Source organism: Rana temporaria, chromosome 1 (genome assembly GCF_905171775.1).
Source record: "Rana temporaria chromosome 1, aRanTem1.1, whole genome shotgun sequence".
Lineage (NCBI taxonomy): Eukaryota > Metazoa > Chordata > Amphibia > Anura > Ranidae > Rana > Rana temporaria.
The window spans coordinates 262,771,793-262,792,877 of NC_053489.1; the positions used below are offsets into that span (position 1 = coordinate 262,771,793).

Here is a 21,085-nt window from a genome sequence, read left to right on the forward strand (position 1 = left end):
GAATGGATAAAAAAATTCAAGCAAGTAAAAATGGCTGCAGAAAGATGCGTGGATCTAGCACACAGGCGATCAGCACCCCTTCCAGGGCACACTCCTCACCCATCAGATATATGCAGCCAATACAACATCTGAAATCCAGCAAGGTGACAACCCCTCTAGGATTTTCCCCTGTGTCACTGAATCATTCCACATCCACAGCGGAGGGAGAGGGAGAGAGTGGGGAGAGAGAGTGGGGGGGAAGAGGGAGAGAGAGGGGGAGAGGGTGGGACTGGACAGCACAGTGGGAGTGAGAGCATAAGGGGAGCAGTGGGGGGACTAGACAGCATAGGGGGAGCTGGGGAGCAGTGGGGGGACTGGACAGCACAGTGGGGGAGAGCATGGGGGAGCAGTGGGGGGACTGGACAGCACAGTGGGAGGGAGAGCATGGGGGGAGCTGGGGAGCAGTGGGGGAGACTGGACAGCACAGTGGGGGGGGACTGGACAGCACAGTGGGGGGTAGAGCATGGGGGAGACTGGACAGCACAGTGGGAGTGAGAGCATAAGGGGAGCTGGGGAGCAGTGGGGGTACTGGACAGCACAGTGGGAGGGAGAGCATGGGGGGAGCAGTGGGGGGACTGGACAGCACAGTGGGGAGTAGAGCATGTGGGAGCTGGGAAGCAGTGGGGGGGACTGGACAGCACAGTGGGAGTGAGGAGCAGTGGGGGGACTGGACAGCACAGTGGGAGGGAAAGAATAGGGGGGAGCAGTGGGGGGACTGGACAGCACAGTGGGGGGGACTGGACAGCACAGTGGGAGGGAGAGCATAGGGGGAGCAGTGGGGGGACTGGACAGTACAGTGGGGGGACTGGACAGCACAGTGGGGGGGGGAGAGCTGGGAAGCAGTGGTGGGGACTGGACAGCACAGTGGGAGGGAGAGCATAGGGGAGCTGTGTGGGGACTGGACAGCACAGTAGGAAGAAGAGCATGAGGGAGCTGGGGAGCAGTGGGGGGTACTGCACAGCACAGTGGGGGGGGTACTGCATAGCACAGTGGGAGGGAGAGCATAGGGGGAGCTGTGGGGGTACTGGACAGCACAGTGGGGGGAGCTGGGGAGCAGTGGGGGGTACTGGACAGCACAGTGGGGGGGAGCTGGGAAGCAGTGGGGGGTACTGGACAGTACAGTGGGGGGGAGCTGGGGAGCAGTGGGGGGTACTGGACAGCACAGTGGGGAGGAGCTGGGGAGCATTGGCGGGGACTGGACAGCACAGCGGGGGGGGAGCTGGGGAGCGGGGGGGGGCTGGGGAGCAGTGGGGGGGGCTGGGGAGCACAGTGGGAGGCAGAGCATAGGGGGAGCTGTGGGGGTACTGGACAGCACAGTGGGAGGCAGAGCATAGGGGGAGCTGTGGGGGTACTGGACAGCACAGTGGGAGGGAGAGCATAGGGGGAGCTGTGAGGGTACTGGACAGCACAGTGGGAGGCAGAGCATAGAGGGAGCTGTGGGGGTAGTGGACAGCACAGTGGGAGGGAGAGCATAGGGGGGAGCTGTGGGGGTACTGGACAGCACAGTGGGAGGGAGAGCATAGGGGGAGCTGTGGGGGTACTGGACAGCACAGTGGGGGGAGCTGGGGAGCAGTGGGGGGTACTGGACGGAGCAGTGGGGGGTACTGGACAGCACAGTGAGGGAGCCAGGGAGCATGGGATCAGAGAGCACTGGGGGGACTATTAAACAGAGGGGGTATGCAGGGAGAACTGGGAGGAACCAGGGAGCACGGGGGCAGTAAAAGAAGCTGTATAACCGGAGCGGTGGTTGAATCCCATCCCAGCGCCTGTTGCAGCCTGGCTGACCGCTCAGAGAGAACGTAAGTACCCGGCCACCTCCCTGTGTGCCTGGATAGGAGAAGCGGCGGCCGGCGGGGACAGCTGCACATGGAGGAATTGATCTTTCCATATTCTTTCTGCAGCCAATGAACACCCGTAGAAGAAGCGGTCATTCAGCGGCTGCAGGAGGAATATGGAAAGATCAGTTCCTCCATGTGCAGCTGTCCCCGCCGGCCGCCTCTTCTCCTATCCAGGCACACAGGGAGGCGGCACGGCCAGCCGTCCGGGTACTTACGTTCTCTCTGGGCAGTCGGCCAGGCTGCAGAAGGCGGTGGGATGGGATCCATCCACTGGAGCTTCCCCTTCACAGAACTTCGCCGACTCTCGTTAGAAGCTGCATTCCGCTACCAGCACCACCTGCTCTGTGTGTGAGACGAGGAGGAGGAGGAGGAGGGAAAGGAACAGTCTAACACTTCGGCAGCACCCCGTTCACCCGCACCTGTCTGTGAGTCTGCGACTCACATTCTGCGAGCTGTGACAGTCGCACAGCGCCCCTGTTGCCCATGGCGCCCTGTGCGGCCGCACAGCTCGCACACCCCAAAGGCCGGCCCTGCCCGGAACCTTGGATAACTGGACCATCAGACGTTGCAATCTGCAAGCTGACTCAATAGTAGCAGAGGAGTGTCGGGAGAGCAGAATCGAGCGAGCAAAGAGTCTCGTCACAGTATCCATTCCCTGGGTAAACTTTTTTTGCCCTCAGAAGAGATGGGTTTTGATTTTTCTTCTGAAGGCCAAGTAGTTCACCTCCAGTCGGATGCTGGTTGGTAGAGCGTTCCATAGTCTAGGTCTATGGACTGCAAATCTTTGTTCTCCTTTGCACTTGTATCTGGCTTTGGGTATCTGGAGTAGATTTTGGTTGGTGGATTGCAGAACGCGATTGGGGTTGTGAGCTTTTCGTTTTTCGCATAGATATTGGGGGGCATTTCCTTGAACACACTTATGCGTTAGACAGAGTGCCTTGAAGGTGATTCTGTATTTTACAGGCAACCAATAAAGGGATCTCAGTGAAGGTGAGATTGATTCCCATGGTTTTTTCCCAGTCACGAGTCGAGCGGCCGTATTTTGAACGACTTGCAGACGAGTGATTTGGTATTTTGGGAGTCCGAGGTAGAGGGCATTTGCATAGTCAAGTCTGGAGTTGATAATTGTTCCCACCACGACTGCTATGTCTTCTTTTGGGATAAAGGGAGTGAGTCTGCGTAGTAGGCACAGCAGATGGTGCGATCCGCTGACTACTGACCCTATTTGTGCATCCATTGTCATGTGGGTGTCAAAAATGACTCAGACTTTTGACTTTGGTGATAGGGGTGATGGTTTTACCCAGAATGGGCGGGGGTGTCCATGTTGTTGCAGGATGATTATTTCGATTGGCGTGAAACAGGAGAAGTTCGATGAGTTTAAGATAACTCTTCGTCATCCAATTTTCTATCAAAGTAAGGCATTTCTCTAGTCCGAGATAATGATCCTTTTTGTTGCAGATGCGAAAATACAGTTGTGTGTTATCTGCATAAGAGTGGTAAAGTAACTTCTGGTTACTGATGATTTCAAAAAGAGGGCAGAGATAGATATTGAAGAGAACAGGCGACAAAGGTGGAACCACCGTTGTCATTCTCGGGGTCCCCGGTAGGACAGGAGAGCCCCAGAAAACCATGGAAGTCGGCGGGGGGTGGAGGGGGGATGTTCCCTCCCACTGCTTGTAAAAACAGTCTAGCGGCTAATGAGCTGCTAGGATTGCTTTTACATGAAAGCTGAACGCAAACTGTTGGTTGAAGTGGTTTATGAGGGGCTGAATTTTGTGGAGTCGATCGTATTCAGGGTCATCCTGAGGAAGACAGAGTTCATTGTCATTGAAATGCATGAACCGCAAGATTTGCTTGTATCTAGTCCTGGTCATGGAAGCAGAGAACACGGGCAAATGTTGAATTGGGTCAGTGGACCAATATCATCGTAACTTACTCTTTTTAGTTATGCCCATGAGGAGGGATAGGCCCAGAAAGGTTTGAAATTTGGGAACTGTAATAGGTTTCCAGGCAAATTCTCTGGCAAGGATCAAATTTGGATCTGCGGCAAAAAAATTGACCAGCGTATAAATTGCTTTGGTCCACAATAGATCTGTACAGATCTTCTGTGAAAAACAGCTTGTGAAAGTCAAGGGTACTAAAATCAGTTTCCACCTGAATTTCGGGTTGGCCAGTGAATGGGGGAAGTACAGGTGCTGCAGAAGTGGTGGGCTGCCAATCAGGATTCGCAAATGCAGCGGGAAGGACACTATGGGCTGGATAAGCCTGTCTTTGAATTCTTGGTGGCTGCGGGGCTCTACTTGTGCTAGCCACTGCACCAGCTTGAACTGTACTTACACAAAACCCCCCAAACATTATATATTTTCTGAAAGCAGACACCATATAGAATAAAATAGTGGTAGGTCCAATTTTTTATGTCACACGATATTACCGCAAAGGTGAAAGTGAATTCTAGGGCAAACAAACACAATAAACTACCCCAATGATTGGTAAAATATAAAAGATGAGGTTGTACGAGTAAATAGATACCCAACATCTCCAACATTATATTTGGGTGCGCCCGTGAATTGGCAACCATTACCCTATATTTTCTATAGGCAATGTTTCAAAAGCCCCCTATCAGTCATCAGTTTAGTGCTACGGAGGAGATCTGGTGCTAGAATTATTGCTCTTATGCTGGCATGCGCTGTGATATGAAACATGTGTATCGCAATCAACGTTGTCATGCGTAGGCATCACTGACGTATGTGTTTACATTCAGATGTGCATATACAGTATGTGGAGGTGGGGGGCTTCAACTTTTTTTTCCTTAACTTTTTTTCCTTATCACATAGAGGATGGAACGTCCTCTATGTAATGATTTGTAGGTGACAGGTTCTCTTTAATGAGACAACCAGGGTCTAAAAGGCCCTGGATGTCTCCTCTAGGCTCCACTGAATGTTTTGCAATGCAGATCGCATTGTAAAACATTGCTTCCCGGCTATGCTAGCCGGGGACACTTAGAGGCTGACAGTGATGTCTAATGCCGCATACACACGATCAGGTTTCTCGGCGGTGAAAACACCGCCGAGAAACCTGATGGGAAAACCGAGGACCGGCTTGGTCCCTTTTCCCCATGTACACACGGCCGTTTTTTCCGTGAGGTTTTCTCTTGGTTGAGAAAACCACCCGTGTGTAGGCTCCCTAGCAGTGTTTCCCTATGGTAAAAAAACGCTGTGATTCGCGACGAGAAAATTTAGAACATGTTCTAAATTTTCCTGTCGTGATTCTCGGCGGTTTTCTCATCCAAGAGAAAACATGACAGTTTTCCCGACGAGAAAACTGATGGTGTGTACACGGCATTAGATGTCGCTCTCTGGGTTACAGCAAGAAGGGAAGGAGAGCGGACGAGGGTCCGCTCTTCTCCTTACCCTCCACCCGCCGGCACACACCATTTCGGTCCCACAGGGGCAAACGGAGCTTGGAAAACATGGGGGGTGTGTGCCGGTACTGGGAGTTTGTGATAGCAATCGGGCAGCAGTGCAGCCACCCAAATGCTTTCTTGTGGCTTCACGGCTGGGTGCGCACTGTGCATGCGTAAGTCGCAATGCGCTCTCCTGGTGGACAGGAAATCTTCTGGGACCTGTCACGTGTCCCAGATGATTGCCGAGAGGGAGGGGCCGCCTAGTAGGAGGTGAGGAGGAGACGGCAAGGTGGCCTATAGGCGGAAGCAGGAAGTCCCACTCCCCCCCCCCAAAAAAAATTGCATGCCAAATGTGGCATGTAAGGGGGCCAGGAGTGATTAAAGCGGAAGTTCCACTTTTGGGTGGAGCTCCGCTTTAATGCATTAAAGCTCAATTCACATGCTTTTTTTTATTGCTTTTTGCAGAAATGCACTACAGTCCATTTAACATGGTTTCTAAGCTTTTTTCAGCTGCTGAGTTTTTTTGAAAAGGTCAGGGCAAAAACGGTGCGTTTTTGTTTCAATAGACTTTCATAGCTTCAGAAAACACGTAGTGTGTGGTTGAACACTGTTTACATTTGCGAGCGCGGAGGGATAGGGCGCTTTAAAAAAAAAAAATATTTTTACAGTGTCCCCTTAATAATTTTTTTTTTTTTTAAATAACTTTCAGTACTGTCACAAGGAATATAAACATCCCTTGTGAAAGTGAAAGGGAGTGACAGGTACTCTTTATGGAGGGATGTGCGGTCTTTGTTCAAGATTACGGCCAGTCATTGGTCGTGCCGGCTGGTAACCTAGGCGAGCCGCGAAAGGCAGCAGGTATCACGCCGATACAACTCCTTGAAGCCGAGGTCGCATATTTGCGTTATGTCGGCATGAAGGGGTTAATCCACCCAACAACAAATTGGACAACATTTTTTAAAAAAGCATAAAAAATGCACAAACGCATCAAAAAAAGCCCACAAAGAATGTGTCAAAAACATAAGTGCAAAATGCACCACAAAAAGCAATGCGGAAAAGGATCAAAAGCAAACTGCATAGGTCTGAACCAAGCCTTAAATAAAAAACCTTCTGTGTGCAGCTCCCCCTTCAGCCCCCTAATACTTACCTGAGCCCATCTCCATCCAGCAATGTTGCATAAGAGCCTCTGCTATCCGGGACTCTCCTTCCTCATCGTCTGACACAGCAGAGGGCGACGTTAGCTCCCGCTGCTGCCAATCAAAGTCAGTGAGCCAATGAGGAGTGCCTCCATAGCAAGCTGCTTGCTGTGGGGGCACTCGACAGAAGGGAGGGGCCAATAACACAGGCAAGGGACCCGAGAAGAGAAGGATCAGGGCTGCTCTGTAAAAATCCACCGCAACAGAGCAGGTAAGTAGAACTTGTCTGTTATTTTTAACTACTTCAGCCCTGGAAGGTTTTACCCTCTTCATGACTGGGCCATTTTTTGCACACAGAACTGCGTCGCTTTAACTGACAATTGTACGGTCATGCAATGCTGTACCCAAATAAAATTTATATCCTTTTTTCCCACAAATAGAGCTTTCTTTTGGTGGTATTTGATCACCTCTGCTGTCTTTATTTTTTGCGCTATAAACAATTAGAGCGTCAATTTAAAAAAAAACAACAACATTCTTGCTGCTTTAAAACATATCCAATAAAAAAAACTGTAAAAAAATATCAAAGTTCTTCATCAATTTAGGCCAATATGTATTCTACTACGTTTTGGATAAAAAAAAGAAAACATTTCTACAAACTATAGGATATATTTATGGCATTTTTTTTTACTAGCAATGGCCTGACCAGTGATTTTTAGTGGGACTGCGACATTTTGGCAGACAAAACAGACACCTAACTGACACTTTTGACACTTTCTTGGGGACCAGTGATATTATTACAGGGATCAGTGCTAAAAAAAATACACTGTCACTGTACTAATGATATTGGCAGGGAAGGGGTTAACACCAGGGGCAAACAAAGAGTTAAGTGTGTCCCTAGGGGGTGCTTGCTAGCTGTGTGTGGGATACTCTGACTGGGTGAAGACAGAGAACTGTGTTCCTGTTGCTTAGCAGGAACACAAGATCTCCATCTTCCCCCCTGTCAGAACGGTGATCTGCCTTGTTTACATAGGCAGATCGCTGTTCTGCCTCCCTGGGAACAATCACGGATGGCCGGCGGAGATCGGATCCACCAGACCTGCTTATTGGCACCCCTGTGTCCAATCAGTGCACGATCGTGCCTCCTGTAGCGTGTGCGCGTCGTCCCCCCTCAGTGGCTATTGCATGGAATAACGTACAGGTACATGATTTTGCGCAATAGAGCCGACCTGCCGCAGTAAATATGCAGGAGGCACTCGGCAAGAAAAAAAAACAAGACTTTAATATTACTTTAACCTCTTCCCTCTGAACTGGGCAGCCCGGTGCTAACTACACACACACTGCAGGCATCCTGCCTACAAGCTCATTCCCAATTCCCAGTTCCCAGGCCCTCCAAAAAGTTATAGTTCCTTATGAAAAAAACAAAAAGTATGGCTTGCGCTATTTTTTCTTTTTTTTCTTTTTTACAATAAACTTCTAGGGCCAGTTCACACCATAGAAACGCAGTCCGGATACATTCCAGATGCCTTTCTGCATGCATTAGGGTGCATTCTGGTGCGTTCTGATGCATTCCAGTGAGTTTTTGATGCTTTTTACAGCGGTCCACTACGATCCAGTGCAGGAAAAATGAAGCATTTCAGGTTAGGGCCAGTTCACACCATAGAAACGCAGTCCGGATGCGTTCCAGATGCTTTTGTGGATGTGCGTTTTTGACGCATTTTAGATGCATTCCAGTACGTTTTTGGTGCAGTCCAGTGTATTTTTCCCCCTCATTTTTTAAGCTGAAATAAGGACATGTGTTCCAGTGCGTTTTTGGTGTGTTTAGGTGCATTCTGGTGCATCCCCCATTTTTCTGAACCTTAAATAAGGACATGTGTTTTTCAGTGCGTTTTTTGATGCATTCTGGTGGACTCCAGTGCGTTTTTGATGCATTCTGGTGCATTCCAGTGTGTTTGTGATGCATTCTGGTGCATTCCAGTGTGTTTGTGATGCATTCTGGTGCATTCCAGTGTGTTTTTGATGTGTTCTGGTGCATTCCAGTACGTTTTTGAAGCTTTTTCTGTGTTCCAGTACAGTCCAGTGCAGGAAAAATGCTGCATGTTCTAATTTTTTTTTCTGGAACTGGAACGCCCTGGAACTGATCACACTGGTGTGAACTATGCCATTGAAAACCATATAACCTACTTTCTATGTGTTTTTGATGCAGAAAAAAAACACACTGGACTGCAGGTGGTGTGAACTGGCACATATTGAGTTTTACCCAGAGCTTTCTTTCTCAGAAAATAGGTGCAGGAACTCAACCACGACCTCGTTCAGATTTCACAAACAGTAGGAGGGTCGTAAAGGGGCATTAAATACCAGGATTGCATTACATACAGAGTGCAGAGTTCAGGGGTTTACATACAGAGTGCAGAGCTGTCACTTGTAAACACAGAAACCAGACTTCTGTGTTTACAAGTGATTGTGGTAAGCAGGCACCAAAGGGTCTGAGCCAGAGGTGGTGGAACTGAGTTCTCCCAAGTTCCCCCTGAAAAAAAGCCCTGGTTTTACCAAAGAAAACAAAAATGTGCTACTTTTTTTGTGTAAAATGCAAAAAATAAATGCAATGTGTGTAAAATGCACACCAACACATTACAAAAAGCACATGTGTTAATAGATACATTATGATGTGAATGAGCCCTGATACAACCTGTGTGTTAAGCCATAGTGCTTTGGTTCTAGCTGGCCCAGCCCAGAGACCATGCAGAGCAGTGGCAGTTGAGACTGTGGAATGTTTGCAGCCATGGAAGGTCACCATTAGAAGGCGCTGCGTGCTCTCTGCACCCCATGTGCTTTGTTTTGGTGTGACGGGCTCCCCCTACCGGCTAGAATGCGCGCAGCAGCCGTCCGGTGACGCGTCTCCCCCCGGCAAGTGTCAGGCAGTCTGGGCGGTGTGGAGAGTGACGCGCATCCGGTGAGTGGTGGGAGTACGCAGTCGTTCCTGGAGAAGAGAAGCCGGAGGCCGCACTTTGCCGGTCAGTGAGTGTGTTAGTAGGCAGGTCCAGCCGGACCGGACTTGGAGTCTGGATCCCTCAAGGGACAAGAGAAGTCCGGGAGAGGGCACCGGAGCTGAGCGGCCCGAGCCTCCCTCCGGACTCGAGTATATAGCGCCTGTCCAGTACCCTATCCTGCTGGAAGCCGCACAGCTCCCCCTCAGAGAGGCCAACTACTGCAGCCTGTACCCGCTCTCCCTACACCCGGCTCCCGCAGACAACAGCGCCCTCCTGGTGGCCACCATAGAGCTCGGCAGGCCGCCAGCCCTGGACACCGACGAGCCCCTGGCACTGCCAGCCCCCATCATAGTCACCAGAGCCTCGGTGGGGTCAGCAGGCGCTGGGCACGATGAGGAGGGCAAGATGAGCCAAGACAAGAAGAAGAGGAGCACCAACCGGATTATGTTTGTCAAGAAGATCCTGATGAAAGATGGGAGCACGGTGAGTTGTGGGGGAGGGGAACCTACCTACTTACCTACCTCCCTTGGACTGCCCTTCTCTTGGGTCACATTCACACCTGAGTGTCACAGAAGCTCGCCAAAATGACACAGCGTGCGTTTTTTTTTAATGCCACCCCAAACACATTTGGCACATTAAAAACATGCTAAGGTGCGTGTCACCAAAGGCGCTTGGGCTACTTTGGCGCGACAGGAAGAGCCCATTCAATAGGTTGGGGGTCTTAAACTGGCTGCCCTCCAGCTGTTGCAAAACTACAAGTCCCATGAGGCTTTGCGAGGCTGACAGTTATATGCATGACTCCCTCAGGGCAGAGGCGTGATGGGACTTGTAGTGCCGCAAACAGTTTGAGACCCCTGCAATAGGCTGTCGCACCTAAAATGCACGATGTGAACGTAGCCTTGGGGTTCAGACACCCAGAGATTTCACAGGCTGCTTATATGCCTAGCGGAAATTCACTGCGCTTTTCCGTGTTTGTGGAGTCACGGGTGCTGCAGACAGGCCGCCGTACATGGGAATGGCTGTACTTGTCACCCACGCATGTATTGCTGGAGGCCGACTACTGCAGCCTGTACCCGCTCTTCCTATACCCGGCTCCCGGGGAGCATGTATACGCACACATGTGGGTAAACGCTGATCCAAAGATTTAAGAGTATAGCCATTTTCTTTTATGACACCAAATAGGGGTGCCACATTCTATGGCTAGTAGTAGGGATGCACCAATCCCCCCCCCTTTTTTTTATTTTTTATCGACTAGTACTGATATTTTCGGACCAGTACCCACCAATGCTAGTACGGATGCTTTGCGGTGCGATTTGTGTTCATACATAATGAGGAATGTCACCAGCACACAATGGGGTTTATTTACTAAAGCTGGGAAGTGCAACATCAGGCTCACTTCTGCATAGAAACCAATGAGCTTCTAACCCCAGCTTGTTCAATTAGGCTTTGGTAATAAAACCTGGAAGCTCATTGGTTTCTATGCAGAAGTGAGCCTGATGTTGCACTCTCTAGCTTTAGTAAATAACCCATAAAGTGTCTCTAAAAAAAATAGGTCAGTACCTTTATTCAGCTATCACACTGTTACAACAATTAGCAACGCAAGGCATGTGATGATGAAAGGGGTTGTAAACCTTTGTGTTTTTTACACCTTAAAGGGGAGGTCCCGGGGAAAAAAAAAAATTATAAGCCAGCAGCTACAAATACTGCAGCTGCTGACTTTTAATAAATGGACACTTACCTGTCCAGAGTGCCCGCGATGTCGGCAGCAGAAGACGAGCCATCGCTCATCTCTCTGCTGCCCCCGCCGCCATCCTCGGTGAGGGAATCAGAAAGTGAAGCCTTGCGGCTTCACTGCCCGGTTCCCTACTGAGCATGCGTGAGTAGCGCGGTGCTTTCTCAGTGGTCCCCGCTGTCTCCTGGGACCTAGTGTGTTTCACAGAAGGCGTTTGGGGGGCGGTAAGTGGAGTAAGTCTCTCCCGGGAAGTGGGTGCAAATGCCTGTATTATACAGGTATCTGCACCCCCCTGAAAGGTGATAAATGTGACACCGGAGGGGGGGAGGTTTCCGAAAAGCGGAAGTTCCATTTTTGGGTGGAACTCCTCTTTAATGCATCCTATGCATTAAGGTGAAAAAACACCTTGCAGTGTACGGCCCCCCGTTTTACTTACCTGAGCGACGGCACGTCCCTGCCATCGCTCTCTCCACGGGTTCCCGGCTCTTGATTGGATAGATTGGTAGCAGCGCAGCCATTGGCTCCCGCTGCTGTCAATCAAATCCAATGACCCAGGGAGCGGGGCTGAGTCATACATTTGTTGGCTATGGATGTCGTATGAATGACTCGGGAGCGCACCCGCAAGGTATCCCCCTCGGGAGAGCTTCCGCTGGGGGACCCCAGAAGACGTGGATCGGGGCCACTCTGTGCAAAATGAACTGCACAGTGGAGGCAAGTATAACATGTTTGTTATTTAAAAGAAAAAAGGAACCTTTAGTGTCACTTAAAGGGGTCCTGCAAGGCTCCGAAACGTTACTGTAATCGCTGGATAAAGCTTTGGACCCATTTTTTTGGAGACCCATGGTGTGGTGAGTGACGTTCCTCATTCTGCTCACAGTTCCAGCTGGTGATCACTTCAGTACCCACCTAGACATATAGCCAATTTTACAGGAACATGTATGTTGGCATACAAAGGAAATGTGCAAAAAATGGCACTGAGTGGCATACGATTTGATGCGGTGCATTTCCTGTCTGAATCACATGCAGTTTCCCCACTGCTCCTGTGTAAATCTAGGCTTCTCCTAGTGACTTCAGCCTGGGTTCACATAAAATAAATGTGTGAAACCCTATGCGATTCAGATGGGAATCGCACCTCATTCATGTTCAAATCCTGTTCAAAATATCAGTTTCCATACCAGGAGCACTCGTGAAAATACTTGGTATCGGTGCCAGTATTGGCGCATCACTACCTAGTAGAATTTGCTGGCACTCTTCTGTGCCCAGGGAGCTGCAGCGTACAGCCTGACTTACAAGTGAATGGCTGGGGAGATTAAAGCCTGGTACACGCGGTAAGTTTTTTTTTCGTTCAGTCTGCAAGTAAGTGTCTCTGTACCAACTATACGATTTAGTACAGTGATCTCCCCGCTGTGCTTGCAGCCATTGGCTGAGCAGATGCCGATCCACTGTTGGTGTCCCAGCATGCTCGTTCAACAGACGCTAGTCATGAAATCGGCTTCTGTCAAACAAAGACCTGTAAACACCGGATGAATGTTGGCTGGTATCTACTGTACCGGCTAATTTGGGCCGATATTTGGCCCGTGTGTATGAGGCTTTAATAAAACTGGTGTAGTTGTGCATAGTAACCAATCGGCTTGTAGGTTTTGGGCTCCTTTTCGCACTAGCTGACTTCAAAGTGTGTGATTTACAGTGCAACATTGTCCTACTTTAATGAGACTTTTACACTCTCTGGCATTGAAGTCAAATCAAAGTAGTTGAGGACATTATTCTGAAGTTGCAGCAATTTCTGTAGTGTCAATTAGAACAACTCCCATAGACATACATGGAATTCCACATGTCCCGCGACTTGGGGTTGCACAAGTGTGAAAGGAGCCTGAATTGAACAAGCTGAAGTAAGAAACTGATTGGTTACTATGCAGAATTGCACCAGATTCTGTGTGCTTCAGTTTTAGTAAATCTTCCCAAATAAGTATACGTGTTTGGGATATACATCGGACAGGCATTTGCAGGTAAAGATCAAAGCCGAGTGCAGCTAGCTATTCGCTTGTATGGCAGGCTGTATACTGCACTGTTGGCTCCCTGGGCATGGGAAAGTGGCAAGAAATTATTCTAAGCTTATAACATGCCTGTAAAAGATTTGGGTGCATGAACCCTTTTACTCTTTAGGACCCTTGCACAGCAGATGTGTTGGGTAGTTCTGCTCGATGCATGGACAGCATAAAAAGCCCCATTCTCTGGTATTTCACACCACTGTGCTGGAAAAAGGTACAGCATGAGGAAGTTTTTTTCAGCGCAGCATGCTTCAATGCAATCCACCACATCACACTATTCTGCAGCTTATAGAAATCATTTAAATGTCACTTTGGGGTAGATTTATTAAGGCCCCTTTTTCACTGCGTGACTTGAAAGTCGGACGTTTTTGTGGCAACGATTTTGCTGCGATTTCAGAGAATGCCTGTGTGAACTTGAGATCTAAGGATCTTAAAGTGGAGTTCCACCCTAAAGTGGAACTTCCGTTTATCGGATCCCCTCTCTCAGGTATCCTTTCCCACTTCCGGGGATGTCCGGGCCGTGGCCCATGACGTCACCGCGGGGCTCCCTCCTCCTCCTCTGGCCACCAGGCCAATAGGAAAAAGGAGCGGGGCCTCGAAAGTAGGTTCCCGGCGTGAAGCCGAAAGGCTACACTGCCGGGTTCCCTTACCCGCAATGGCATGGGCAGTACCCGACAGCTGATGGAAACATCAGCTGCTTTGCCGACATCAAAAGACTCCTGAACAGGTAAGTGTCCTTCTATTAAAAGCCAGCAGCTGCAGTATGTGTAGCTGCTGGCTTTTAATTTTTTATTTTTTTTTGCCCGGAAAAATTCAGACCAAAGTAGTACAGGGACTACTTTGAAATCGGTGTGACTTGAAGTTGCACAGATATGAATGGTTATCATTGGGAATCATGGGGTACGACTTGTCATACGACCCTGATGTCCAAAGTTGCAGTAAAAGTCACACAAGAATGAAAGGGGCCTTACGCTAGTGCACGCAGAATCTGGTGCAGCTGTGCATGGTAGCCAATCAGCTTCTAACTTCAGCTTGTTCAATTAAAGCAGAGTTCCACCGGTGAAAAAAAAATACTGTAGCTGCTTACTTTTAATATAAGGATGAATGGCACCCCAGTGAACTAACACATATATTGTGCTACTGCAGCGCAAAACTGAAGGGGACCTTATACTAACTTGTCCACACTTGTGTTGGATCCATGCTGTGCGTTCAGCTGGAGGCCACATGCTGCAAATGTTCTTCCACCTTCTGGTAGACATTGAGAGTCTCATTTATTCCTATGGAAAGGAATGTGCTACTCCACAGGGGAGAACTGAGGGGACTGCCAGAGTCTGCAGTGCATTCGGTGGTTGTGCAGCTCCTCAGTGGGCAGAGAATGAATCTCCAAGGAGCATGGACTGGTGAGTGCTGGTCACACACATGGAATTTCAGAAGGTTTTTGATGAATCAGCCGATATTCGAGCAGTGGGTGGCCCTGTTGGCACCCTACTGCCTAATATCCTTCAATCTGAAAAACAAAGGAGATGTGTGGATAATTCTCGACTGACCAGTAACTGCATTTAATCAGCTAAAGTCACTGTTTGGCAGCACTCAGTGTATTCAGACAGCTGTCAACACTGAGTGTCAGAATACAATAGCCTCAGCAGGAGATTTGTCCATCTACTTTATTTTGCAGGGTTGGTGGAATCTTGTGCAGCTTACAAGCCGAATGCAAAAAAATCTTAGGCCCCATGCACACGAGACGCTGCTAAACTCGAGTTCAGAGGCATTTGAGCATTTTTTTCAACTGCCCCTGAACACATTTAATGTTGTCCTATGTGTCCATGCACACAATCAAGTTTTTTGGAGTTTTAAAGCAGTTGGGTTTATGTCCGTTTTTTCAGACGCAAAATTTGGGGTTCAGAAGCGTTTTATTTTTGCGTTTTAAACTTTGGGAGGGTCTACAATGTCTTTGAGATAAGCGCTGACAGCCGCAAACGTGGTAAAACACCGATAATCGCGGCAAAACGCTGCGCAATTCGTGGCAAAAACGGGCGTTTTAAACGCCGGTTTTTGTCTTTGAAAACGTGAGTTTAGAGGTGTTTGTAATTGCTTCTCGTGTGCATGGGGCATGACCAGCTCTGTTTCTCCAGTCATAACTTGGGCGTTGGAGGTGCTGGCTCAGGATCTTGGTGGTGTGCTGAGAGGCCGAGCCAGCTGCTGGTCCAGGCATCTGGGTGGACCTCGACATTAAATTCAGAATCTCCCCAGAGTCTGGATCAGCAGAGTGATGTCAGCTAACAGTGAACTTTAGCCTGCTGTAGGAATATGTGTCACAGGAGTGCAGAACTAAGTGTAATTCTTTGATCCCCATCACAACACCCAGGAGAAGTATAGCCAATAGAGCTTTGTTTTGTTGTGTTGCAGAAATTCAAAAATTCTTTATTTTGTGTGTAAGTAACTTTGCAGTGCATTGTGCCAGGTTCAAGCACGGTGTGCTGCACTATGCCGTCCAGTGTGCTGCAATGATATGCTGCACTATACAGCACACCAGCATTGTGGTGTGAACGGGACGCATAGAAAACGATTGTTCCCCTAGCAGTGTCCTGGGTTTATCCAGTGCCAAAAAAGCAGGTAGTGTAACCAGTCCTTAAAAGAGAAGTAACGTTTTTTTTTCTTCAGTTTCATACTTGCCTAGGTGGATGCGCCATCTGTCCCTTGACACCTCTACACTGAGGACCGAGCGATTAAAACATCACTGATGCTCAGGGAGCTGTGAGAACCGAGCCAGAGAGCTGGTGACTGTCATTCAGCAGCTCTCTGCTCCTCCCCGCTCATTGGAGCGCTGGGCTTTGGAGAGGCGGGGTCACTTAGAGGCTAGATGAGTATTAGTCCAGGCACCTTGTGGATCCAGACTTTATTGTCAGGATGATGTGGGACCTGGACTAATATCCGTGATGTCAGAAGAGAGCAGACTTTAGCCCTCTCTCTGCTGAAAACGGGTCACAGGAGTGCAAAACAAATTGCATTGCATTGATCCATAGGAGAAGCCCAGCCAAAGAAGCTTTAAAGAAGACTTTTACTTTAACTTTAGGGCTCATTTACACTTGCTTCGGCTTCAGACAGGCTTTGTTAAAGCTCTCTGAATGCCTGTCAAAGCCCCCTGTCACTAAATAAAATGGTTGGCTTACAGTCCTGTTTACATCTTGCTTTTGGCTTTGCTTCAAAAATGATGCCTTGTGTAGCTTCAGTGGTGCTTCAAAGTGTCTTCAAAGCCTCCATAGAAGTCTATGGCAAAGCTTGCTTGAAGCTCCACCAAAGCCTCATCGAAGCACCAGGCAAAAGCAAGGTGTAAACAGGACTGTAAGCCAACCATTTTATTGAGTGACCGGAGCTTTGACTGGCATTCAGAGAGCTTTAACCACTTGCCGCCCGCCAATGACGGATTGACGGCGGCAAAGTGGTTGTAGAATCCTGACCGGACGTCATATGACGTCCTCAGGATTCTGAGCCGCTGCGCGCCCCCCGGGGGCGTGCATCGCGGCGATCGTTGTTGCGGGGTGTCAGTCTGACACCCCGCAACACCGATCTCGGTAAAGAGTCTCTCACGGAGACTCTTTACCACGTGATCAGCCGTGTCGAATCACGGCTGATCACGATGTAAACAGGAAGAGCCGTTGACGGCTCTTCCTCACTCGCGTCTGACAGACGCGAGTAGAGCCGAACGGCTGCTCTCCTGACAGGGGGGGTTCGCGCTGATTGTTTATCAGCGCAGCCCCCCCTCGGATCGCCACATGGACCACCAGGGAAGCCCACCCTGGACCAGGGAAGGGCAGATCCCCCCAAAAAAAGGCTAAAAAAAAAAAAGAAACAAAAAAAAAAAAAAAAAAAAAAAAAGGGCAGATCAAACAAAATAAAAATGATAAAAAAAAAAAGCTGTAAAAAAAAAAATGATGCCAATCAGTGCCCACAAATGGGCACTGACTGGCAACATAGGTTAATCAGTGCCGCCCCAGTGTCCATCAGTGCCACCCTACAGTGTCCATCAGTGCCACCCCACAGTGCCCATCCATGCCCAGTGCCCACCTATCAGTGCCCATCTGTGCCACCCATAAGTAGCCATCAGTGCCACCCATAAGTGCTGCCCATGAGTGCCCATCTGTGCTGCCCATGAGTGCCCATCTGTGCTGCCCATGAGTGCCCATCTGTGCCCATCAGTGCCGCCTATGTGTGCCCATTAGTGCCGCCTATGTGTGCCCATTAGTGCCGCCTATGTGTGCCCATTAGTGCCGCCTATGTGTGCCCATTAGTGCCGCCTATGTGTGCCCATTAGTGCCGCCTATGTGTGCCCATTAGTGCCGCCTATGTGTGCCCATTAGTGCCGCCTATGTGTGCCCATTAGTGCCGCCTATGTGTGCCCATTAGTGCCGCCTATGTGTGCCCATTAGTGCCGCCTATGTGTGCCCATTAGTGCCGCCTATGTGTGCCCATTAGTGCCGCCTATGTGTGCCCATTAGTGCCGCCTATGTGTGCCCATTAGTGCCGCCTATGTGTGCCCATTAGTGCCGCCTATGTGTGCCCATTAGTGCCGCCTATGTGTGCCCATTAGTGCCGCCTATGTGTGCCCATTAGTGCCGCCTATGTGTGCCCATTAGTGCCGCCTATGTGTGCCCATTAGTGCCACCTATGTGTGCCCATTAGTGCCGCCTATGTGTGCCCATTAGTGCCGCCTATGTGTGCCCATTAGTGCCGCCTATGTGTGCCCATTAGTGCCGCCTATGTGTGCCCATCAGTGCCGCCTATGTGTGCCCATCAGTGCCGCCTATGTGTGCCCATCAGTGCCGCCTATGTGTGCCCATCAGTGCCGCATACAAGCGCCGCCAATCAGTGCCACCTCATCGATGTCCATCAGTGCCATCTCATCGGTGCCCATCAGTGCCGCCATATCAGTGCCCGTAATTGAAAGAGAAAACTTGCTTATTTACAAAAAATTTAACAGAAAAAAATAAAAACATATTTTTTTTCAAAATTTTCAGTCTTTTTTTCGTTGTTGCGCAAAAAAAAAAATCGCAGAGGCTCTATTTGTGGGAAAAAAAGGACGCCAATTTTGTTTGTGTACAGTGTAGCATGACCGCGCAATTGCCATTCAAAGTGCGACAGTGCTGAAAGCTGAAAATTGGCTTGGGCAGGGAGGTGTATACGTGCCCTGTATGGAAGTGGTTAACAAAGTGTGTCCGATGCCATGTTTTGAAGCAAGTGTAAACTAGCCCTTACCTTTACTTTAACTTTTTAAAGAATAAAATTTAAGGCCAGTTCACACCATAGAAATGCAGTTCGGATGCGTTCCAGATGCCTTTCTGTATGTGTGTTTTTGATGCAGTCCAGTACATTTTTCTCTGTCTTTTTTCTTAACCTTAAATAAGAACATGTGTGTTCCAGTGTCTTTTTGTTGCACTTCATGCGTTTTTGATGGTTTTTACAGCGTACCAGTGCAGGAAAAATGCAGCGCATTCTTTCTACTTTTTTTTTTTTTTCTTGAATGGCAAGCCACTTTCCTTTCTATGCATTTTTTATGCAGAAAAAAAACGCACTGGACTGCATGTGGTGTGAACTGGCCCTCATACTTTTCATCTACAGTTACTATCTTTTTTTTAAATTTTTTTAGCCAACATTGATCAAAGTAGGAAGAGGTACATAAAAACTAGAAAGTCTTGCTTGTCTTTAAAAACACAGTACTAAAACCTTGGATTGAGAGTAACTTGGTCTTAGAGTGTTTTGGAACTAAGTATGCAGGCATCCGGGGGAAAGTTGTTCACATAGACTCCTCCGCGCCGCCATCAACATCATTTCATCCACACTGCGCTCCAAGAGCGCCTCAAGCCTCGCTTTCAGATTGCTCTACTGCAGGATAGTCTTCATGGTTAGAATTGCAGACTGAAATCGGTGAGAGCCGACGGTGCGGGGGACGGTTTATGTGGACAGCTTTACCCCGGATGCCTGCATACTTAGATGTGCCTATTTTACCATGTGAGTTGCTAAATATTATACCTTCATTAAATGTAACCATATTGCTACACTTCTTCTCTTTTATACTCTGTATGTAGCTCCTGCTGGATTTTGCTTCTAATTCCCTTGTGGAGGCTTCCATTTGTGGATGGACATTTTATGGTTACACAACCTATCACATTGCTATTATTATGATTATACAGGATTTATATAGCGCCAACAGTTTGCGCAGCGCTTTACATCAGGGGAGAGCTATAATCTTTTTATATGGGCTATATACTGAAGGACTTATAAACCACTTAACCCCCGAACCATTTTGCTGGTCAAAGACCTGGCCACTTTTTGCGATTCGGCACTGCGTCGCTTTAACTGAAAATTGCGCGGTCGTGCGACGTGGCTCCCAAATCAAATTGACACCCCCCCCCACCACAAATATAGATTTCTTTTGGAGGTATTTGATCACCTCTGTGGTTTTTATTTTTTGCGCTATAAACAAAAATAGAGCGACAATTTTGAAAGAAAAAATGCAATATTTTTTACTTTTTGCTATAATAGCCCCAAAAAATATATAACAATTTTTTTTTCCCCTCAGTTTAGGCCGATACGTATTCTTCTACATATTTTTGGTAAAAAAAAATCATAAGCTTTTGATTGGTTTGCGCAAAAGTTATAGCGTCTACAAAATAGGGGATAGTTTTATGGCTTTTTTTTTTTTTTTTACTAGTAATGGCGGCGATCAGTGATTTTTATCGTGACTGCGACATTATGGCGGACACATCGGACACTTTTGACACATGTTTGGGACCATTGTAATTTTTACAGCGATCGGTGCTATAAAAATGCACTGATTACTGTGAAAATTACACTGGCAGTGAAGGGGTTAACCTCTAGGTGGCACTGTAGGTGTTAAGTGTGCCCGAGAGTGCTTCTAACTGTAGGGGGGATGGGCTGTGTGTGACAAGACAGTGATCACCGCTTCTGATTACAGGAAGCTGTGATCACTGTCCTGTCACTAGGAAGACTGGGGAAATGCTTGTTTACATAAGCATTTTCCCCTTCTTCCTCACCGTGACATGATCGCGGGAATGCTCGCGGACATCGAGTCCACGGTCGGAGTCACGGAGCTCCTTAAATGGGACGTATATATATATACGTCCTTTGCCTGCCCGTGCCATTCTGCCGACGTATATCTGCGTGCGGCGGTCGGCATGTGGTTAATAAATGGTTGTGGAACAAGTCATTTGAGTTTCCATTTTTTCCTATGGGGAAATTTGTTTCGATGTACGAGTGCTTTGGATTACAAGCATGTTTCCGGAACAAATTATACAGTAAAACCTTAGATTACGAGTATATGTATTACTTTACCTATTGTCGGATACACAGGTCCATAGCAGAAATGTTAAAATTGCTCTAGTCTATAGGTGAAGCTAAACTGGTTAAATTGACTTCTAACTGTATAGATGTGAACAGAGTGAGGGGGAGAATAATATGAATTCTTCTCCGCCGTATATTCTTCAATGCGCTTTTCACCTCGAAAAGACCAGCATAGAAGTCCACTGGCTGCCTGCCTAGAGCATAATACGAACTCAACAGTTACTGTACCTGCATTCACTGATGAGCCAGCACATCACATATTGGCAGCACACATTAATTACACTCCTCACACACTGCAGTCGTACAATTCACTCAACACAACCTTTTTATCAGGAGCTTGAATGATCCACAAGGCCTGTTTTCATTTCTGTTTCAGCGTATAGTAATGAGACGCTTCCCAGTGGCATTTGCTATCTCTGTGAGAAATGAAGCACTGCCTTGATGAGTTGGACATTCTTTGTTCTGATGTCCGTCATGCCTTGGAGGAAGGACGTACTTACTGTAGATGAAATTAAGCCGATTTAATAGTCTCCAGCATCCTTT

General features: G+C 48.3%; 1 protein-coding gene across 1 annotated transcript in view; it reads left to right on the forward strand.

The window, feature by feature from the left end:
- Positions 1 to 9,328: 9,328 nt before the first annotated feature.
- LOC120941668 (hippocampus abundant transcript 1 protein-like) overlaps positions 9,329 to 21,085 on the forward strand; it is a 117,206-nt gene continuing 105,449 nt past the window's right edge. The window contains exon 1 of the mRNA XM_040355207.1: positions 9,329 to 9,886. Within this exon, the coding sequence (XP_040211141.1) occupies positions 9,809 to 9,886 (78 nt within the window). The 5' untranslated portion in view covers positions 9,329 to 9,808. The remainder of the gene's footprint in view (positions 9,887 to 21,085) is intronic.